The sequence below is a fragment of the Chanodichthys erythropterus genome, chromosome 5 (assembly GCF_024489055.1).
Source record: "Chanodichthys erythropterus isolate Z2021 chromosome 5, ASM2448905v1, whole genome shotgun sequence".
Classification (NCBI taxonomy): Eukaryota; Metazoa; Chordata; class Actinopteri; order Cypriniformes; family Xenocyprididae; genus Chanodichthys; species Chanodichthys erythropterus.
Genome location: NC_090225.1, coordinates 35,705,048 through 35,724,803, shown reverse-complemented (window position 1 = coordinate 35,724,803; position 19,756 = coordinate 35,705,048). Strand labels below are relative to the sequence as shown.

Genomic DNA, 19,756 nt, shown 5'->3' with positions numbered 1-19,756 from the left:
TTTTCTATAAAATGATCTGCAAAAATCCTTAACCTGTAATTACAAATGAAAATTCATGGGTTTATAGATGTTTGAAGCCTGGTCTTAAGTTTTTGCAGTCTGGTCAAATTATGAGCCCCAAAAAAAGATGTTGGCAAATACTCTGGAAATGGAAGGTCAAGTTGAGTGCATTGCATTGTGGGATGCAGAATCCCACGCAGTATGCCCTTTTGTATACTGCACATTTTGATAAATGTAGTAGGTCATCTGGGTATTCTGTGCATGCAGAAAATTAGCATAATACTTGTGTGTAGTAAGCCATTTTGTACATGGCCACACTTTTTTCTTATATCGATACCATATCTTCTTTGGTTTTAAATTAAGAAAATTACGTTTTATTTAAGATAATTAACAAATGACAATAATTTGTTTTATAATTATAATGTTATGATTACATTATTTTACAATTTTAGACAATTCAAGTGCACAGACAGATGAAGCTGTCACATTTAGAAAACAGCACAATCATTATCAACTGATATCTTGGAAAGCAGCAAGGGTCTAGGGTTATAAATTTATATGTGTTGTAAAATGTCACTGATTCTACTTTTGTTCATTATGCCCTTCAAACAGACTTGGCCTTTTCATTAAAGTGTATTGTTATCCTGCAATTGATTTTATGTTTCATTGATTTTATGTTTCACAAACAGTACTTGTCTGAATGACCAGTGTAAACTGAGTGTGAATTGGTGTATTTCCACAGGCTACAGACCGTGAGCTGGATCCAATCACTTACCAGATAAACAGTGGTGACCCGCAGCAGGTGTTCAACCTTTCACGAACGTAGGTTTTCATTAATAAATAAAACTCATTAAATGTTTCGATATGAACGTACAGATTACTGTCACCTATATATATATATATATATAAAATCCCACTAAAATTGTAACATATTGACTCATCTTGAACATCATCCTGAACCCATCCTGAACATTATTCCTTTTTATTCCAATTATCCAAATGCAATGAGAACTGAATTAGGGATCGCATGCTGTCTGAGAAAGGAGGCTTTCTGTGAGCACTTTGAGTGTGTGTGTGTGTTAGTCAGTCTGGATACTGCACTTTTTTTTTTCATGGATTATTGAGCTTGATATTTTTTTTAAATCATGTGTGTCCCGCTCTTTATTCCTGATTCATACATGTTTCCTTATCACTCTAAAATGTCGATAACTTTAAGTAGTATTGTGTTATGCAGATATATTTATATACCGTGATATAAATGATATAGCAAAATCTCTAAAGATAGTGAAACACAGTTCGTAAATGTGGGAAGAAGGAGGCGGGAACCGGCAAACGTTCAACAAAAGTTTAATTAAAAATAAACAAAGAACAAAACGAAAGTAATGCCGGCAGACCCTCGCGGACGTCTGCCGGCCACACAAACATAATAAAGCATAACATAAAGTCCAAGCCTGGTGCTCTCTCGTCCTTCACTGACGTCGCTCCTCCTTTTATGCCTCCGGAGCTCCTCCGTGAGAGACTCGAGGCCGGCGCGCCTCGCAGGTGATGCTCATTAACTCTCGCGCCGTTCCCTCGCGGCTCTCGCCCACCCTGCTCGTCACAGATAGATTGTCACCACGATATATGCTGCATTCACGGCATGTCATAATTATTGTAATTTTGAGATGTTCTATTTAGAGCTGTTCATGTCCTCAGCACAGTGGTCGCGGGGTACAAGTAGGAGCTTTCAGAAAATTCCCAGTTTACAGGTTTATTTAAGCTTTCTACGAGGACATGAATGCTTTTTACAAGTTGGAATCTCCAACTTGTAAGGTGCATTCAGGCCATGTACAAGCCTGAATGCACCTATATATTGTCATATTGCCCTACTGACAAGCCCAACACTGCAACATTGTGACAACCAGTGGCGTGATTTTAGGGGGGGACTGTATGGTACATTGATGGCACAATGACTGTACATCTGTACCTCTCTCTGCATGAGAATCCCTTACTAAAGGCATTAAGACAAGATGTGACAAATGTACAAACAGGGTTACAGTGTGGATGTTTCTGAGAGTAGGAGAGAATGTGTGAGAAATGGATTTTTTTTTTTTTTTTTTAAATAACATGTAGTTGGTCCCTTAATGAGCCTTAATTAAACACTTAATACTGTTGTTAGTAGTAACAGGATAAAGTCGTTAGAATCTAGAGAGCAGAAGAGCAGGACTAGTGCTGTACATCACCTTGTCTGTCTTGTTTCTCTTCCTCCGTTCTTTTGTTTTCTGTCTTTTCTTTTTTTTCACCTCACCTAGTCTGTTTTTCTTGTTTTGTCTGTTCCTCTCATCTTTCATGCTTTCTTCATTCATTCTTGCTTTGCTGTGCATCACCCATCTGATTTCATCAGATCTGGTGTTATCTTTTCTTATTTATGTGTCATCTTGTCTCATTTTGTCTCTTCTCTTCTCTTCTCTTCTCTTCTCTTCTCTTCTCTTCTCTTCTCTTCTCTTCTCTTCTCTTCTCTTCTCTTCTCTTCTCTTTTCTTCTCTTCCCTTATATTGTCTTTTCATACCATCTCATCCCATCTTCTGTCATTGCTAAAAATCGCAGCAGATAGGTTTTCTGGGGTGACTGCTGAAATAAAATCTTCCCTCATTGATTTGGCTTACAAAGGATTTTGCCTGTTGAAGAAACAGCAAAGACAGTTGAAGAGTCATTAAAAAAAGGATGTTAAAATTTAAAGACTTTGTCTTGAATGCTATGTGCCCGGGAGAAGGTTTGTGAGGCTGAAAGAAAAGAGAATCCCGGTCACTGAAGTGTTTTATACGCCTGTTTCACAGCCTTCAGAGGACACGTTCAATAGCGCTTTTGTAGGGGTCAACTGAGGAGGAATATAATTCTACACACACACACACAAACATGAGCAAGCAGCGCAGCAGCCTGCTTCTTCTGCTGTGTGTGACTGCAATTTTAACAGGATCCTGTCTGTCCATCCTCGTCCGCTAACCCACACACACACACACAAACACTTATGTGAGTGCACTGTTGGATGAGGCTGGTGATTTGCAGAAATCCTATTGGTCTCTGGATGATAATGGCGTCCCTGTGGCTGGTGGTTCAGCACGGATGATCACAGATACTGGTTGTTGAACTGCACCCGTTGATTCCAATGTTTATTTACTGTCTGCATTGTTTTAACACCCGATTCACCAAAAGAAATATGTAAATCAGCTCACAACATGAACACACCCAAAAATTTAATCCCGAATATAACTTCCATGGCACAATTTCTGATCTTTCAGTTTTGAGTTGGACTATACCTCATCATAATTATGAAAATATTTACTGAATTAAAGGGATAGTTCACCCAAAATGTAATATTCTGTAATCATTTACTCACCATCATGTTGTATATATATATAATATAATAAAAGTGTAAAGGATTTCAAGCTCCAAAAATGACAAATATCACCTTAAAAGTATTAAAACTCTTCTGAATTCATGCAATAGTTTTGCATGTGGGAAAGATGTTGTAAACTGAAAATCATAGCTCTCAAATCTAATTTGTGCTATTTAAATATAAGCATATTCAAATTTAGTGCATCATGATTGGTTATTATATTTGACATCAATGATTTGACGCATCTTGAAACACCAAATCTGAATATGTATGTACAGTATATGTTTCTTAAAGGGTCAGTTCACCCAAAAATGAAAATTCTTTCATTAATGACTCACACCCGTGTAGTTCCACATCCGTAAGACCTTTGGAACAAAAATTTTGATGAAATCCGATAGCTATATCTTCTGTTCTGTATCATTCTCTTACACTGTTTATGTCCAGCACTTCCAGGTTCTACATCTGAACGGCGGCTCAGTATTGGCGGAAACTGATCACGAGCAGCACGACAAATGCGTGTGAACCTGCCAATAATGAGCTGGCGTTCAGATGTATAACCTAGCGCTGGACGTATAGAGCGTATGAGAATGACACAGAAGTTATTTTTGTTTTGTTTTTGAGCACATAAATATTCTCATCGCTTCATAAAATTAAGATTGAACCACTGCAGTCATGTCAACCATTTTAAAGATGTCTTTAGTACCTTTCTGGACCTTGAAAGTGGCTATTTAATTGCTGTCTATTGAGGAGTCATACAGATCAGATTTCTTCAAAAATATCTTAATTTGTGTTCTGAAGATGAACAAAGGTCTTACGGGTGTGGAACGACCCATAAGTACTTAAGGACAGAATTTAAATTTTTGGGTGAACAAACCCTTTAATGATCTCTGGTCACCATCCTATGGAGCCCCCAAAGTGACATGGTGGTGGAAAAAAATTTGATTGGAGGAAAAAGTATATTTCAATGCTTTTGCGTTCACATGCAAAGTTTTGCATTCCCCTGAGAAACTTTGCATTTGCTTGCAAAACTTTTGTGTTCATTGCAAGCACATACAAAGTGTCTTGTGTGGAATGCAAAACTTTTTTCAAGCGAACACAAAGTTTATCGGGGGAACGCAAAATATTTGTGAGAGAACGCGCAAGCATTGACATATAACATATAAAGGTCTCTGTACCTTCCACTTATGTTTTATGGAAAAGAGCCAAATGAACATCTTACATTCTCAGAAAAAGAGGTACAAAAGCTGTCACTGGGGTGGTGGTATACCTTTGTACCTAAAGAGTGCATATTAGTACCTCAAAGGTACATATTGGTACCAAAAGTGTACATGTTATTACCTAAATGGTACCTATTAGAACCTTTTGAAAGGGTACCATCCCAGTGACAGCTTTTGTACCTTTTTTTTTTTTTCCTGAGAGCGTACCTAAAATCTCCCTTTGTGTTCAAGAAAAGAATCAAGAAAATAAATTATTTTTAAGCTTGTGATTAAATGATTGCGTTGAGTAAATGAATTTTTAATTATTGGTGACATTTTTCATTATGGGTAAAATGCCCATTAATTAAGTTCAGCATTGTCCTCAATATAGACTAAACATAATTTGTTTTTGTTTTCTTCTCTCTCTTAATATCTTTTTCAATGCTTCTACTTAACCGGTTGTCTTTGTGATTTTTTTTTTTTTTTTAATGACAGAAAATAAAGCTAAAAAAAGAATATAATATATTTGGATTTTGAAATATGGCAATCAATAAAACAGAAAGTTTAATGAGAGTGTTTTGTGTCTGTTCAGTATAGGTCTTCTGCTGCTGGCCAAACCTCTGGACAGAGAAACCATTGACCAGTATCGCCTTATCGTCACTGCTTCTGACGGCCAGCCAGGAGGGGTGAGACTGCATCCATCCCACAGTATCAGCACTACACCACTGACTGACAGACACTTTGCATCTTATATCTTTCATATCATAGGTTTCCTGCTGAATGTTCCCTTTGCTTTAAAGGGTTAGTTCACCCAAAAATGTAAATTAATTACTAACTCTTATGTCGATCCACACCTGTAAGTCATTCGTTCATCTTCTGAACACAAATTAAGATTTTTTAATGAAATCTGAGGATATCTGAAGCACACATAGGCACCAGTGTCAACGGCCAATACTGAGCCGGCGTTCGGACATAAACATGGAAGCGTGCACTACGTTCACTACATCAGCTGCATATGTATCTTAATTTGTGTTCTGAAGATGAACGAATGAGGGTGAGTAATTAATGACAGGAATTTAATTTTTGAGTAAACTAAGCCTTTAAAGTGCACCTATTCTGCTTTTTCAGATATTACCTTTCATGTAGTGTGTAATATAGCTGTTTGGTCTGCAAAGTTTCAAAGATTCAAAAAGATCTCAATTAATGGAGCCATTGTCTCTTAAAAGAAAGAACCGATTCTGAACCGCCTGAAATGAGTCGTCAATAGGGGTGTAACGATATATCGCAGCACGATATTTCGTGAAGCAAAAATGTTACGATATCTATCATAGAGTGATGGCGTTACGTATACGATATGACGGCAGTCTAATCTTATTAGTTGAGTTGCCGATGTGACCTACTCTGCAACATGGAGGTGGCAGTGAGAGAAGCCATGTTGTCACTGCATAACCAGCTCTGTAGTTTAGTAAGTGTTTCGTGCACACATCGAATCTTTAAACGTTTAAACGTTTATCATGTCAGTCTCTTGCTTGGTCACGTGAGAAAAGTCGTGGCTTTCTTTCACCGCAGTAAAAAACACTTGCGATGCATTGCTTTAAGAAGTTCTGTGGGGCCGTTCCATAGACTATAAAAAAAGATGGACGACGCGACGCCGCTTCCTTCCATTGTATTGAACTGAAGCCAAAATGGGCTGATGAATGGGCGCTGACACGTTACGCAATACGTCAAAAAAAAAAAGTTTGGAGCCTGGGCATGCGCAGAAGGAATCGTCGTGGAGCCTGAGGCGGAGTCGCGATATCAAACTTCCGCCCAGACGACTGCGTCATCATTCATGTATTTTAAATAAAAATTATACACAATTTAAAAGTCTACCTATAAAATAATAGGCTATTCTGTTTCTAGAGCAATAATATTTTTGAAACAGCAAATTCAGTAGATAAAATCAATATAATATGCCACTAGAAACAACTCTAAATCGCCAGAAACGGTCCTGCCATTTTAAATAAAGTTAAACTAACGTTACAGGAGATCGATTGCTGTAATTAGAGTAAGCTATCATTAGTTTTGTCCTGTTAATTATTATTTTATACCCATAAAAATAATAAGTAACTGCCAGATAACGATCACCTGCTTTTTCCCGACATGGTTAACATTAGGTGTGTTATCTTAACTAATAACATTTATTAATTAGCTTATAGCGCCCACATTTGATGTTACAGAAAAAAAGTTCAGTGATCCGTCAGATCCTGTAGGTCGGTTAGTACAGTTTACTGCTGAACAACTCATTTTGTTGGTGTTAAATAACAAAGAAATCGAAAATTAACAGTTAGTTAATACATCTTCAATCTCCCCTCGAAGCTCCGACAGTCCTCAGACAAGCTTTCAATCAACTTCGAATCATGACGACACGCCCCATTTTTATAGCATCAAATTGCTAGCTAAAATCTAAATCATCACAAAAACGAACAATTGAATATATATCAGCGTGATAACAACTACCTTAAATGACCAAAACCATATTTCAGAAAGTTTTATTTGAAGCAGAATTTATTTTTAAGTTTTCACTGAAGTCTCATTCGACTGCATTGAGAGGGCGGGGTTTATGACCTGTACTGCATCCAGCCACCAGGGGGCGATCAAAGAGCCCGCGGCTTCACTTTTCAGGACGTATGAGACACACCCGGGCCGTTCACATATTGCGAAGAATATGTATTAGAAATCAATTTATCCTTTGCTGAAACTTCCTACTCCTCTTCGAGAGTGCAGTTCATGGTTGCATAGCATATTTTTTTAAATAAATCTTAATTGAATTTGTTTCATTTTGTTCAAGATATCGTGATACATATCGTATCGTAACTCAGTATCGAGATGCATACCGTATCGTAACCTGAGCGTATCGTTACACCCCTAGTCGTAATTCCAGTCTCACTTCCTGCTCGAACCTATGTAGATTTGTAACAAATTTGCATAATGCCAGTCTATGGTCCTCATTGGCTGCCCTCAAACAATATCTACTTTGAAAAGAGGTGATGCTGCAATGTATATTAGGAGAAAAATATAGCATTTCTTGACCTTGGATGTATGTAAACCTAGAAGACCTCCAAAACATAATTAGGAACATTTCAAATATCATAACAGGGGCACTTTAAACTCATATTTTCACAAGCACAACCACAAACAAAGCTGGAATAAAAAACTGTTCCTATGTAATTTTGTTCATTAGTTTATTTCTTTTGCACAATCATTACTGTCAAAAAAACTCCTCAAAGATTTTTTGTAATGAGACTCAATGCACATTCTGTTTAAACACATTCACCTTTTTACAAGAACATTTACTTGGGCATTATCAGCTTAGCTTCTCTAATGAGCGAACTTCAGCAAACAGAAACGCTGGTGTGCTAAATGACTGCATGAAGCTCATTAATCAAACACAGGGTGATATCTGTAGAGCTGATGAAGAGGGAGTTTTGAAGTAAGGCAGGCATGTTAAAAGCATTTCGAGGCAGAAGGATGTGCCTTAATCTCTCCCTGTGCAACATGACTGGGCAAAATGACTTTCATCTGGTCAAACAAGTCCATTAAATCATTTACATTTCAGATCATGGTCATGGAAAGTGCCATGCGGTTAATTAATCAATGTAATTTACCTGACCTCCACCTCTTAAAACATGATAATGATATTGAATAAAATATTCAGTGCAGCTCACGTTCTTGAGATCAAACAGGCTTAGTGGGGTTCAGCAGATTCGTTTTGCACTTGTCTTTCAGTCGGTGTTTGTGTGTGTGTGTGTGTGTGTGTGTTTGATGGTGTTGATGCCTCTTGACAGAAATGTAAGGACTCATTTCAGCACAAAATATATATCTAAAAAACAAATAACACATTTTTAGTTTTTTTTTTTGTTTGTTTTTTTTTTTTTTTGCCAAATATCAACTCCATCTATGAATACTTTTTTTTTTTTTTTTTTTGGTGAATTAATTTCTCATGCACAGCCCACTGGGATTTAAACTCTACATGCTGATCTTGACTGATCGGTTGAATTTATATTCCTCACTGTGTGCTATTAAACTTTTAAGCCCCAGGAACTCAATTGCTTATGATTTAATTACATCTCTGCAAATGTGTTTCTGGAATAGAGTCAGAAACTAAATAGTGACACTATTTTTTATTTTATTTTTTTAGAGAATTCATTTTCATTATTTAAAAAGGCAACAAAAAAAGACTGACAGCAAAAAGGGTGAATGTCAGTGAATGCTGTGAAAGGTTCAGGGACTGACACCAAGTGCACACTGAATGATGTGCAGAGACCCTCTTCTGAACATGTTTAAATAATTGTATAAATGCTTTTTCATTTTTTATTTAGGTTTTATTTCTATTTTATTGTCAATATATCCTTTTCATTTTTTTTTTTTTTTTAACTAAAATGATTTTGAATTAAATTTATTTAAAATTTTGCAGTCATGAAAATATATGTAACTTATAACCCCCAGTTAGTTTTTATTTTTTATTTTTTTTATTTGGATTTTCCCTCTTTTTCCCTCTAAAATTGTGGAAACTCTATTACAAATTAAAGCAGTAAGTGCAATGAAGCCGTGGTTTGGAGTGAATTTATAACAGCTGGCTTCACAGGGCTTATTGCTTTTATAAAACAGTTACCACACAAATAATGTAATGCAAAAAATATGTATCAATGCAACTTTCATGAAGTAAAATCATTACTATCATTATTAATCATTAAAATCAATAAAAGCCTTCCTTCCGCTGAAAAAAAAAATAGTCCCTGACCATGAACAGCAACAGAAGTTACATTATTACAGCACTAGATGGTGGAAAAGACTGTCTTTATGTCTCTCGCAAAGACTTTTATATTGAAACTTGTTGCGAACACGAATGTTGCTGCGACGCAAATGACAAATGCTTTGACTAGCGCTGTCAGTGTCAGCAGGGCACGGGAAAAACCATTAAATGTTAAAACAAGATTTTTTTATCATGAACATAGGACTGACCTGAAGGAAATTGCTAAATCTGAATGCAGGTTATACACTCAGTCACTCAATATCTCTCTCACAATACTCTTCTACTTAATGCAGTAAGCTTCAATGAACAAAATCATTAGAGAACAACATGTGTTTACGTTGCTAAGAGTGGTTGCTAAGACAGACGTAGCAGTATACACGCTCAGTGGCGCAGCAATACTTATGCGGTCATGTTTTCGGGAATTTTACAACGGCTTCGAACACGGCTCAACCAATCAAAATCAAGGGCCGGAACTATCCGTTTTATAGTTTTGCTTTTGTCATTGGACCAAATGAAAATCCAAAAAATATATTTGCTGTCATCTTCAGTTCACCGCTATAGAAGTTTATCCCACTATGATGACTTCTGCATCTGAGAATCCCAGGAGTGTAAAAGAGTCAATTCTTATTAACATTTTATAACCCTTACTGACCTCTAAAAAAACAGTATTACATCTTGATACCAATTTTCTTCTAGAACAAACTAGGATGTTGGTCTTTATGTATATTTAATTAATTTCTGCTGATATTTAATGAATATATGTGTATTTGTAGACTTCAACTGCCACCGTCAGCATTGTCATCACGGATGTTAACGACAACGACCCCACCTTTGACCTCACTTTACCCAGAAACCTGACAGTGAAGGAGGAAGAGGCCAATGTGTTTGTGGGTCAAGTCAGGGTAAGTACCATGACAAAAAAAAAAAAAAAAAAAAAGTATCTTTAGTTTGGGTCATTTCTAAGTTTCCAAGTTTCTAAGGGTGCCGTGAGATTCACACCTGTCACCCCTTCACCTGTCATGCCGCACAGATCTTCAAACAGCACTTTCTATTGTTCCCCAATTAAGTCATGGTAAATTACAGTCATTAGTCACCTTACAGCCTGTTCCTGATGACTGCTTCTGTTCCGCCCTGCCAAGCAGTTGGATTTTTAATTAGCATGTTTGATTAATCATGCTTTGGTTGGTTAGAAAGATAATCAATGAAAGATGCGTCAGGCTTTCATTCACAATGCCGCGTTGTCATCATGCTTCTCTTTTTACCGCTCATTTGTTGCTCTGTGATGTCTTTATCACCGAGTTCGGTGCCGATGTGATTGGCAGGCTTGAGATGATGCAACGTTTCCCTCGTGCATGAATAAAACTGCAATTGAAATCATTTAATGTGTGTTGAGCTCATGTGGCGTGATACTATTTTTTTAATGAACTAACTACTAAACATCTAAATATGAGCGTTATGGACACTGTTGCTCAAGCCTCCCTGTGAGCTTTTCTCTCGCTTTCCATCCTCTTTCTTTTCATTTCATCATCCTCTCATCATCAAGACACTTTCTGTGTAGTCTGCCGTGTTCACAACACGCAGGTGCTCACCAAACTTTGAGGCCTCGCTCTCAAATTCACACACAGATCCCGTGGAGATCTAAACCACTTGGATTCTTATTGCGCTGTGACAACAAACAGACATACACATAAGGACACTTACTTCACACATCAGAAACGCACATCAGTGTATTCCCGCTCTATAAACGTATACAGCTGTGTTGTTTGCCACAGGCTAATATGTCCAAAGGCTTTAAGATACTGTTCACACTGAGAGCTTCAAACAAGGCTTTAACAAAACAAAACAATCCATTCTGAAGGACTTATTCACCCTATGGTCAACATCCATCCTTTCTCCCTTCCTTCCTTGATCACAAGTGACAACAACTGGGCAATACAATGATAACGATAATTATCGCGACATAATTTTCCTTGATAGATCAAGAGTCTGATAAATGTTCAATATGTTTATGCACCAAAAAGCAGAATGAAACAGCACTACTGATTTGAACCACGTCACACGGACCACTTATCCGCCCGGATCAATCTTCAAATGACAGCACAAGCTTATTAGAGCAGATGCATTACGGTGCGAGTCCACTGAGCAGAGCGTGTTTAAGGTTCATTCCTATGGAAGTTGAGCTTCACACTTGCGCAGTGCATTGTGGGATTGACGGCGGACCGGAGAAAGCTTTGAGAGCGAGCAAGGTTGGACAGTTATCTTAATGCAGATAGCAAGTGGAAAACGTGGGCGGCAGCCAATCTCTGTGACGTTCAGGTAGTGATGTCTGTCTTGAGCGTTTAAAATATCCAGGTAGTGCTGGAGTTTATGCAGAATTTAGTGTGTAAATCATATTGTTTACACATTGGAGTTTTGCAGTTGTTTTTTTAATATATACATATATATATGGGCCGTTTCCTCTGAGGAGGCAAGGGAGGCAGTGCCTCCTCAAAAAATTAGGATGACAAAATAATCCCATATTACAAAAATAAAACAATGCAAATATAACAAAATGTGACAATAAAAAGTCAATAATTTTTCTAGAGGAACACTGTCCAACAGCGGCACCCTCAGGTGAAGTTATGCTGCGTTCATGCCACCTCGTATTTACCGGAATCTTGAAATGACAACACGTGACGTTATATTCGGAGATGTTCACGTCCTTTTGGCCCTTGGACTGGGAATTATGCGTTTCTATGGCACCACTATCAACACCTAAATTAATCTACAGCTGTCAGGTGGTACAGCAGCCATGTGGTACATCTGGGAGCTTTCAGAAATCTCCCAGCTTACAAGCTGTTATTACGAGCACTACGAGGATGTGAATGCTTTTTACAAGATAGAATCTGATATGACTGGTTTGTGCGATAAATCCCGCCTGTTTACGTAAGCATTCTGTGCGTCAGTCTGAATGAACTGAAGTGAAATGAAGTGATGGCATCAAATGGAAGACTAATTAAAAAGTGAACAGCTCACCTACTTAGATATCAGCGTTTTATGTTACGTCATAATCAAACATGAAATGGCCTGAAAACTGCTTGTTTTCAAACATATTATTTAATAAATCACTAAGTTACATTAAGGGTCAAATAAAATAGAAACGGCACATTGAAGTTAAATGTTACAGTTGCATGATAAAACCATTTTTACGTTCATTGTACAGGTCTGATATAAAGTATGTTTTTGCTCAGGTGGCCAAAATGTGCGCTCAACAGAGAAAAGGTTTGCTCAGCAAGAAAAAAAAAACAAATTAGAGGGAACATTGCCACTGATATGTTAAGTATTGCAGTTTGGATGCTTTCATTGTGATTGTACTGCCTGGGTTTATAAAAATAAAACTGGCAGGATATCTTTACTCGGGGCATTGGAAACAAAGCTTGCCTATTTCCATATGTAATCACATGCATCTCTGATGATTATATTGTCCTTGCTTTGAAAAAAAAAAAAAAAAAAAACATTGATTAAACACACTTGCTACAGACACACCCCAAAGTGGAGGAGTTGTAGCATTGCCAACAGCACTGAGTGTCCTCATGGTGAGTGTCCACTACAGCTGCAAAACTCCATTCAGTGCCGCTGGCAACACTAGCTTCCCAAACTTTTTGATGCTCTTGGCTGCTCTCAACGCTTTCTCCAGTCCGCTGTCAATCCCACAATGCACTGCGCAAGCGTGAAGCTCGACTTCCATAGGAATTAATTGAAAACGCTCGCTCGTGTCAGTGGACACTCACCGTCAGTCACACGAGCACTAAACAGCGCTGTGAGATACAGCGAGAAGCACTTCAATTCGGCGAAGAACACAAGTGTCTCGGTTAAAGACAGATGAAATAGCGCTGACAACCTGGAGAAAACATTGCGCAACTACACTCAGAAGACTTTTCTCAAATCGCTATCATTTACCATGTATTCGCTGTAGAAGTAACACTAACTGCACCATGGCATTGTGGCAGAAATGTAGGACATACTTACTGAAATGTATTATATTATTAGTCTAGACATGTATTAAATGAGTAATGGTAATTACTAGGGGTGTGATGAGACAGGTATCTCACAAGACGAGACAAGACTCGAGACTGAGTTCACGAGACGAGACGAGACGAGACAAGATTTTTACACACTATTTTTAAGAAATCCTCAATGGCGAAATACATGACTAGAAAAATATTCTGCAATATTTTAACTAATCATCTTGTAATGAATGTCATTTCAGTTCTACTTTCTGAGTATGAATTATCATATGCAGTAAAAGACAACAATACTCAAACACTGTAAAGGGTTTTGCCACAAACTCAACGACTGACTTCTCTTCTGTATGATTTCAGTCTCTTCAGACCTTACTGTACATGATTTATGAGCTTCTACAACTTTTGACCTCCTAACTGAACTCCTTTCCACAAACTGATATTAGAAATAAAAACAGTATAAATAAAAATGGTAACACTTTACAATAAGGTCTCATTTATTAACATTAATGTACTAACCAACATCAACTAACAATGAGCAATATATTTGCTACAGTATTTATCAATCTGCGTTTATGTTAGTTAATAAAAATAGTAATTCATTGTTTGTTCATGATAGTTCACAGTGCATTAACTAATGTTAACAAATGAAACCTTACTGTTTGTGCTTAATAAGATTAAGAGAACTCTTATTCATTTTTATGGTAACACTTTACAATAAGTGCAACCATAATCGCTCTCTCTCAATATTCAAAGTGCAAATAAAACATTTTTCTTCGATACAGAGCTAAGAGATGGTTACAACTCCAGCCTAAAACAGCTTTCATATTGAGAGATATTTGCATTCATCAGGGAGCTGCTTTCAAAATGCGGAGTATTGAAATCGCATTGAATGTGCGCTCCCGTTTACTTTCACTTTCAGCGATCGCGCGTAACTCTGTAAATATGGAGCGGCAGCGACCGTTATCCAACTGAATTTAATGTTTTTTATTTAATTATAAAGCAAAACGACAGTGGAGGCGTAGTGTAAACGTAGCGGTGGCATATTCTTTCCTAATCATCCTAACCACTCTGTCATGGCAACATCACGAGACTACTTTTCGCCTCAACGAGAAATCTCGTCACATTTTAGTCTTGCGAGATCTCGCCACACCCCTAGTAATTACAGTATTTTTATTTTATTTTTTTGTGTTAGCTATAGCATTTGTGCATTTACTAATACTGCATTTACTACATCTATTGAACTAGCATATTAAGGTTAGTTTTTCATACAAATCCATATAGTTACATTTTACCATGTTTATGTGTAGTTTTAACTGTGGTTATCATGCATGCTAATTTTAATACAACTCAATCAGTCAGAATATTTAAATTTTACCATATAAAAATGAGGTTGTTAAAAGTTTTTTACAATTATTATTATTATTTTTTTTTTATTTATTTATTTTTTTTTTTATGAACAGAAATGTACATCTGCATCCTAACTCAAGCTACTGCTACTGTCAACTAAAGCTACTGTCAAATGTGCATTTCAAAGAGACAAAACATGTAATATTATTAATATTGCAGCCTGCACTTCAAATAAAGTGTTTGTCATGTTCTGACAATAAAGAGTAGTTTAAGACCACAATTAAGTGTAGGAAACCGTTTTTTATTTATGTATTGTGTAGTGTTTGTTTGCTTATTTATCGCTTTGTTTACATATTCATTCCATTAGTTAATTATTGAGGCAAGCAGATGCCATGTAAGTGTGCTGTCAGGACGTTTGATGAGTGCTGCCGGTGAGAGGGCCATGGGCAGCACTTTCATTTCTCAGCGCTCAGATGTGGCTGTAATTTCTCAAGGCTCAGACATGCTCCTTTCATTTCACTTATTTCCATTCGTCGCATTTGGATTTTGGCCCTTCATCCCCCTCATCTTCCTGTCCCTCCTCTCATCTCTCCCTCTCTTCTCCTGGAGTCTCTGTCGTTCATGCCAGTTGCTCTGCATGCTTCCCTAATAACCCCCCCAGTTATTCTTCCCATCTGCATCTGTAATTACTACAGGAAGGAATTATGGCAGGCACCTCTGAAGCCATTACAGCCGAGCTCTGCTCCCCTCCTCACATACAAATGAGCCGCTGTAACCATGCAGGAATTAGGATTAGTTCAGCAAGTCTTTAATTCTTTGCCCTAAAGGACCGCTAGCGATTATTTTTAGGGTTTATTTTATTTATTTATTTATTGTACAGGCTGTGTATTCATTGCAAAAAGCTTTAATTTGATTAGTTTTATATTACATTAACAATATATTTGTTAAAATTATGGGATAAAAATGACAGGTTTGCTTTATAAATTTTAACATATACCATTTAAAAAGCTTTTTTTATTATTTTGAATTTTAAAATAAAAATACTGTATTTAAATTGCTTTCCTTTTTATTTTAGTCGTTTTTTAATATTTAAAAAAGTACTATCCCCCCCCCCTCCTTTTTAAAGGATTAGTTCACTTTCAAATGAAAATTAGCCCAAGCTTTACTCACCCTCATTCTATGTGTATATGACTTTCTTCTTTCTGATGAACACAATCGGAGAAATATTAATAAATATCCTGACGCATCCAAGCTTTATAATGGCAGTGAACAGGGTTCACGAGTATGAGCTTCTGCCAGACCGCCTTCCGTATTCAACTTACGAAGAAAGTGTAAACTGGCATCGCGTCAGTTAAGCTTTTTCCGTAAGTTGAATAGGGAAGGTGTAGGATGTAGCGTAAGCTTTTTGAACTGTAAGAGTTTTACACTTTCTTTGTATGTTGAATACGGAAGGCGGTCTTGCAGAGGCTAGATATTTTACTTCATTACTTGTTAAATATGGATATTTTTTTACACAAACGCATCGCTTCGTTTCAGAAGGCCTTTATTAACCCCCCGGACCCGTGTGGAGTATGTTTATGATAGATGGATGTGGATGGAAGCACTTTCTTCAGCTCATACTCGTAAACCCTGTTCACTGCCATTATAAAGCTTGGATGCGTCAGGATATTTATTAATATTTCTTTGAATGTGTTCATCAGAAAGAAGAAAGTCATATACACCTAGGATGGCTTGAGGGTGAGTAAAGCTTGGGCTAATTTTCATTTGAAAATGAACTAATCCTTTAACGTTCATATTGTATGTATCATACAAAAGTTTGGGATTTTAATGTTTTTGAAAGAAGTTTGATCAAAAATACAGTATAAACAATAATATTTTAACTTCAGTGTCACATGATCCTGAAATCATTCTAATATGCTGATTTGGTGCTCAAGAACCATTTCCTAATATTATCAATATTTTTTTCAGGCTTCCTTGTTGAATAGAAGTATTCAACAAGAAATACTTAGAAAGAATAACTTAGAAGTACTTAGAAATACTTAGAAAGAAATACTTAGAAGAAGAACAATAGAAGTCTTTGATAACATTATAAATAAATCACTTCAGATCAATTTAAAAGATTAAAGATTTAAAAGATCTTACTAACCCCAAACTTTTGAGTGGTAGCGTACATTTAATTATTTATTTAATTGACTGTATACTGCATAAATAAAAATGCATGATCATGAATGCATGTCTCTGTTTTCAGGCCACAGATCCTGATGCCGGACTCAACGGTCAGGTCCGATACCGGCTGCTCACTTTTGCGTCTCTGTTCACCATAAACGCCACGGGCAGCATCTTCACAGCTGTCCCGTTGGACAGAGAGACTCGCAGCCGGTACGATCTGATCGTGGAGGCGTCAGATGGGGCGGTCGACCCCCGCAGGACCACCATCACGCTGCTGGTGGAGGTGACAGACATCAATGACAACAGCCCTGTGTTTTCCCAGCCCACCTACACAGTCAACGTCCAAGAGAACACCCCGGGTGGAACCATCATCCTGAGACTCAGTGTAAGTGCTCCGCTCTCATTGCGCTTGACTCATCGATAGCTATCTGAATACTTCATGATTTGACATTGATGAGCGACATGAACTGTTGAGAAAGTTAAAGGTGAACTGTGAAATGTTTGCGTCACCAGTCATCCTTCGTTTGACTGGGCATCTAACCTGACTTTTAGAAAGGAAGGAAAAACAGATTGTCTGTGGGTGTGTGTTTATTTATGTGTCTGTCTATCTGTGTTGTGTCTTCTGGCCTGACAGTAACTGGCTGATTATGTGTGTTTAGTTTCCCCTGAGAGTGTGGAGGAAAACGTCTCTGCATTTCCCTGTTTATTCCTGACGGGTTGCATATTTAACTAGATAAATATTGACAAGCTTGACAGACCCAGTGTGAAAAGCCGGAGATGCTGTCTTGTGGTAAATGTGCCTCTAAACGATCACGCTCTTGGGAGTTTTAGCAGAACGCCAACGTAACAACACAATCACCCATGAATTTAGACTAAAATGAGCAAAAAGTCTCAGTGACAAACTCACTAAACTGTCAGGCCACTATAATGTAAAACTCTGCCTTAATTGGATATGATCTGCAGTGCAACTTTAAGGGATACTGTAGTAGTTCAGCCACACAAGAAAATTCTGTCATTATTTTCATCTGTCTCACTCATGACTTTCTAAACCTGTATGACTTATTCTTCTGTGGAAGATATTTTGAAAAGTGTCTCATATGTAAAAGTCAGCAAGGTCCAATGTTGTTTGAATGTCAGCTGAGGTTTATTTTGTTGATGGCTCAAGTCATTTTACAAGTAATTTTAGTCAGGCAAAATTTTGGGGGATTTTATTTTGATCTTTTGATCAGTTTGCCATAGATGTAGGTTTGGGTTGAAGCATCAAAAGATTAATAGTGATCTGAAATTAATTAGCAGAATATAAATTAAGTGAATAATAGAGTAATTCAAATATGTGTTTTACATATATTATTTTATAAATGATATTTTTAACACATATGGGTCAATGACGTGACGGGCCTTTTTTTGTGTGTCCAGAGGCCTTAATAATAATGAAAAACAAAGATATGACATCCAAAGGTAGTACAACTACATCTCTTTTATTGAATCCAAAAGGTTTTAATTATATTTTGCACCATATAAAGGTATTTTAAAGTGTCAAAAGGTCATTCGGTTTAACCGTCCAAAGGCCAATTGTGATTGATTGCTTTGTTATAAGAAAGAATGTCTGGAATGTAATTTGGAGTAATCAATATAAAGGGACCATTTTGGATCAACTCATGCAGTCAATATCATGTGACAGGATGTGACATCATTCAGACACCTGCAAAGGACCACATGGTTGTGAAGCAAAGTAATTAACTCTCTCTTAACTATTTGAAAAATTAACATTTCCACTTGCTCATACGCATGTCCCGAAACATCAGGTCATTTGGTGCAACCGCTATAAAATAAGGAAAATGTTGTAATATTTTAAAAACTTGTACTAAATATAAAATGTTTTGATTGTCCCTTTGTTAGCTAGCTATCAAGCTAACTGGCTAGGTAGATATCAGCCTGTTAGCATTGTTTGAAAATAACGTCATTCGGTATAACCAAAAGTGTCATTTGGTAAAACCGAAATTTTAGTTAAACTGAATGTCTTTTTTGACGACAAATTTTGTACATCTTGTAAAAAATGACAAAAGCAGTGTTAAATGATTATAAAAATCACATAATCTCATTGTTAACACTTAATACAATTAATTATATCTCCATTATGTTTTTTTTTTACACTTTTAAATACCTTATTTGTCAATGGCCCATATATATATATATATATATATATATATATATATATATATATATATATGTGTGTGTGTGTATATGTATATCATGACATATCTCATATAAATATATGCATTGCATGCTTGCCCACCACGTAATGCACAATTGCATGGTGCCCCGTGGTCCTGGGGGCCCCTGCGATTTCTCCCAAGGGGGACAAACCCCAGCCCATCGCAATTACTACCAAGGGGACGACACATCTACACTGAATATAGTCACTGAACATGTCGCTGAAACTCTGTAAATTTTCTTCTATTTTTTTCCATTTTTATTTGTAAGTTGAACGAAAATCATTTGGGTTTGACATGACATGAGGGTGAGTACATGATGACAGAATTTACATTTTTGGATGGATTATACCTTTTAAATACAGTAAGCTGAATCTGACAAAACTAACTCTATATCATGAATCATATCGTTTACATCTACAAATCATATCGTTGCATTGCGACATCTCAGTATAACAATGTATCGTTACACCCCTAATATAAATATATATATATATATATATATATATATATATATATATATATATATATATAACTACTGTTTCAAACTTTTGAACAGTAGTGTATATATAAATATGAATATTATTAAAATATTTTATTTTTATTTTTTTTAATATATATATATATATATATATATATATATATATATATATATA

At 36.6% G+C, this 19,756-nt stretch overlaps 1 protein-coding gene across 1 annotated transcript in view; it reads left to right on the top strand.

The window, feature by feature from the left end:
• The window catches only part of pcdh15a (protocadherin-related 15a), a 280,344-nt gene that overhangs the window by 168,658 nt on the left and 91,930 nt on the right, over positions 1–19,756 (top strand). Inside the window, exons 16-19 of the mRNA XM_067385538.1 lie at positions 743–822; positions 5,165–5,258; positions 10,141–10,269; positions 16,967–17,272. Coding sequence (XP_067241639.1) covers positions 743–822; positions 5,165–5,258; positions 10,141–10,269; positions 16,967–17,272 — 609 coding nt within the window. The remainder of the gene's footprint in view (positions 1–742; positions 823–5,164; positions 5,259–10,140; positions 10,270–16,966; positions 17,273–19,756) is intronic.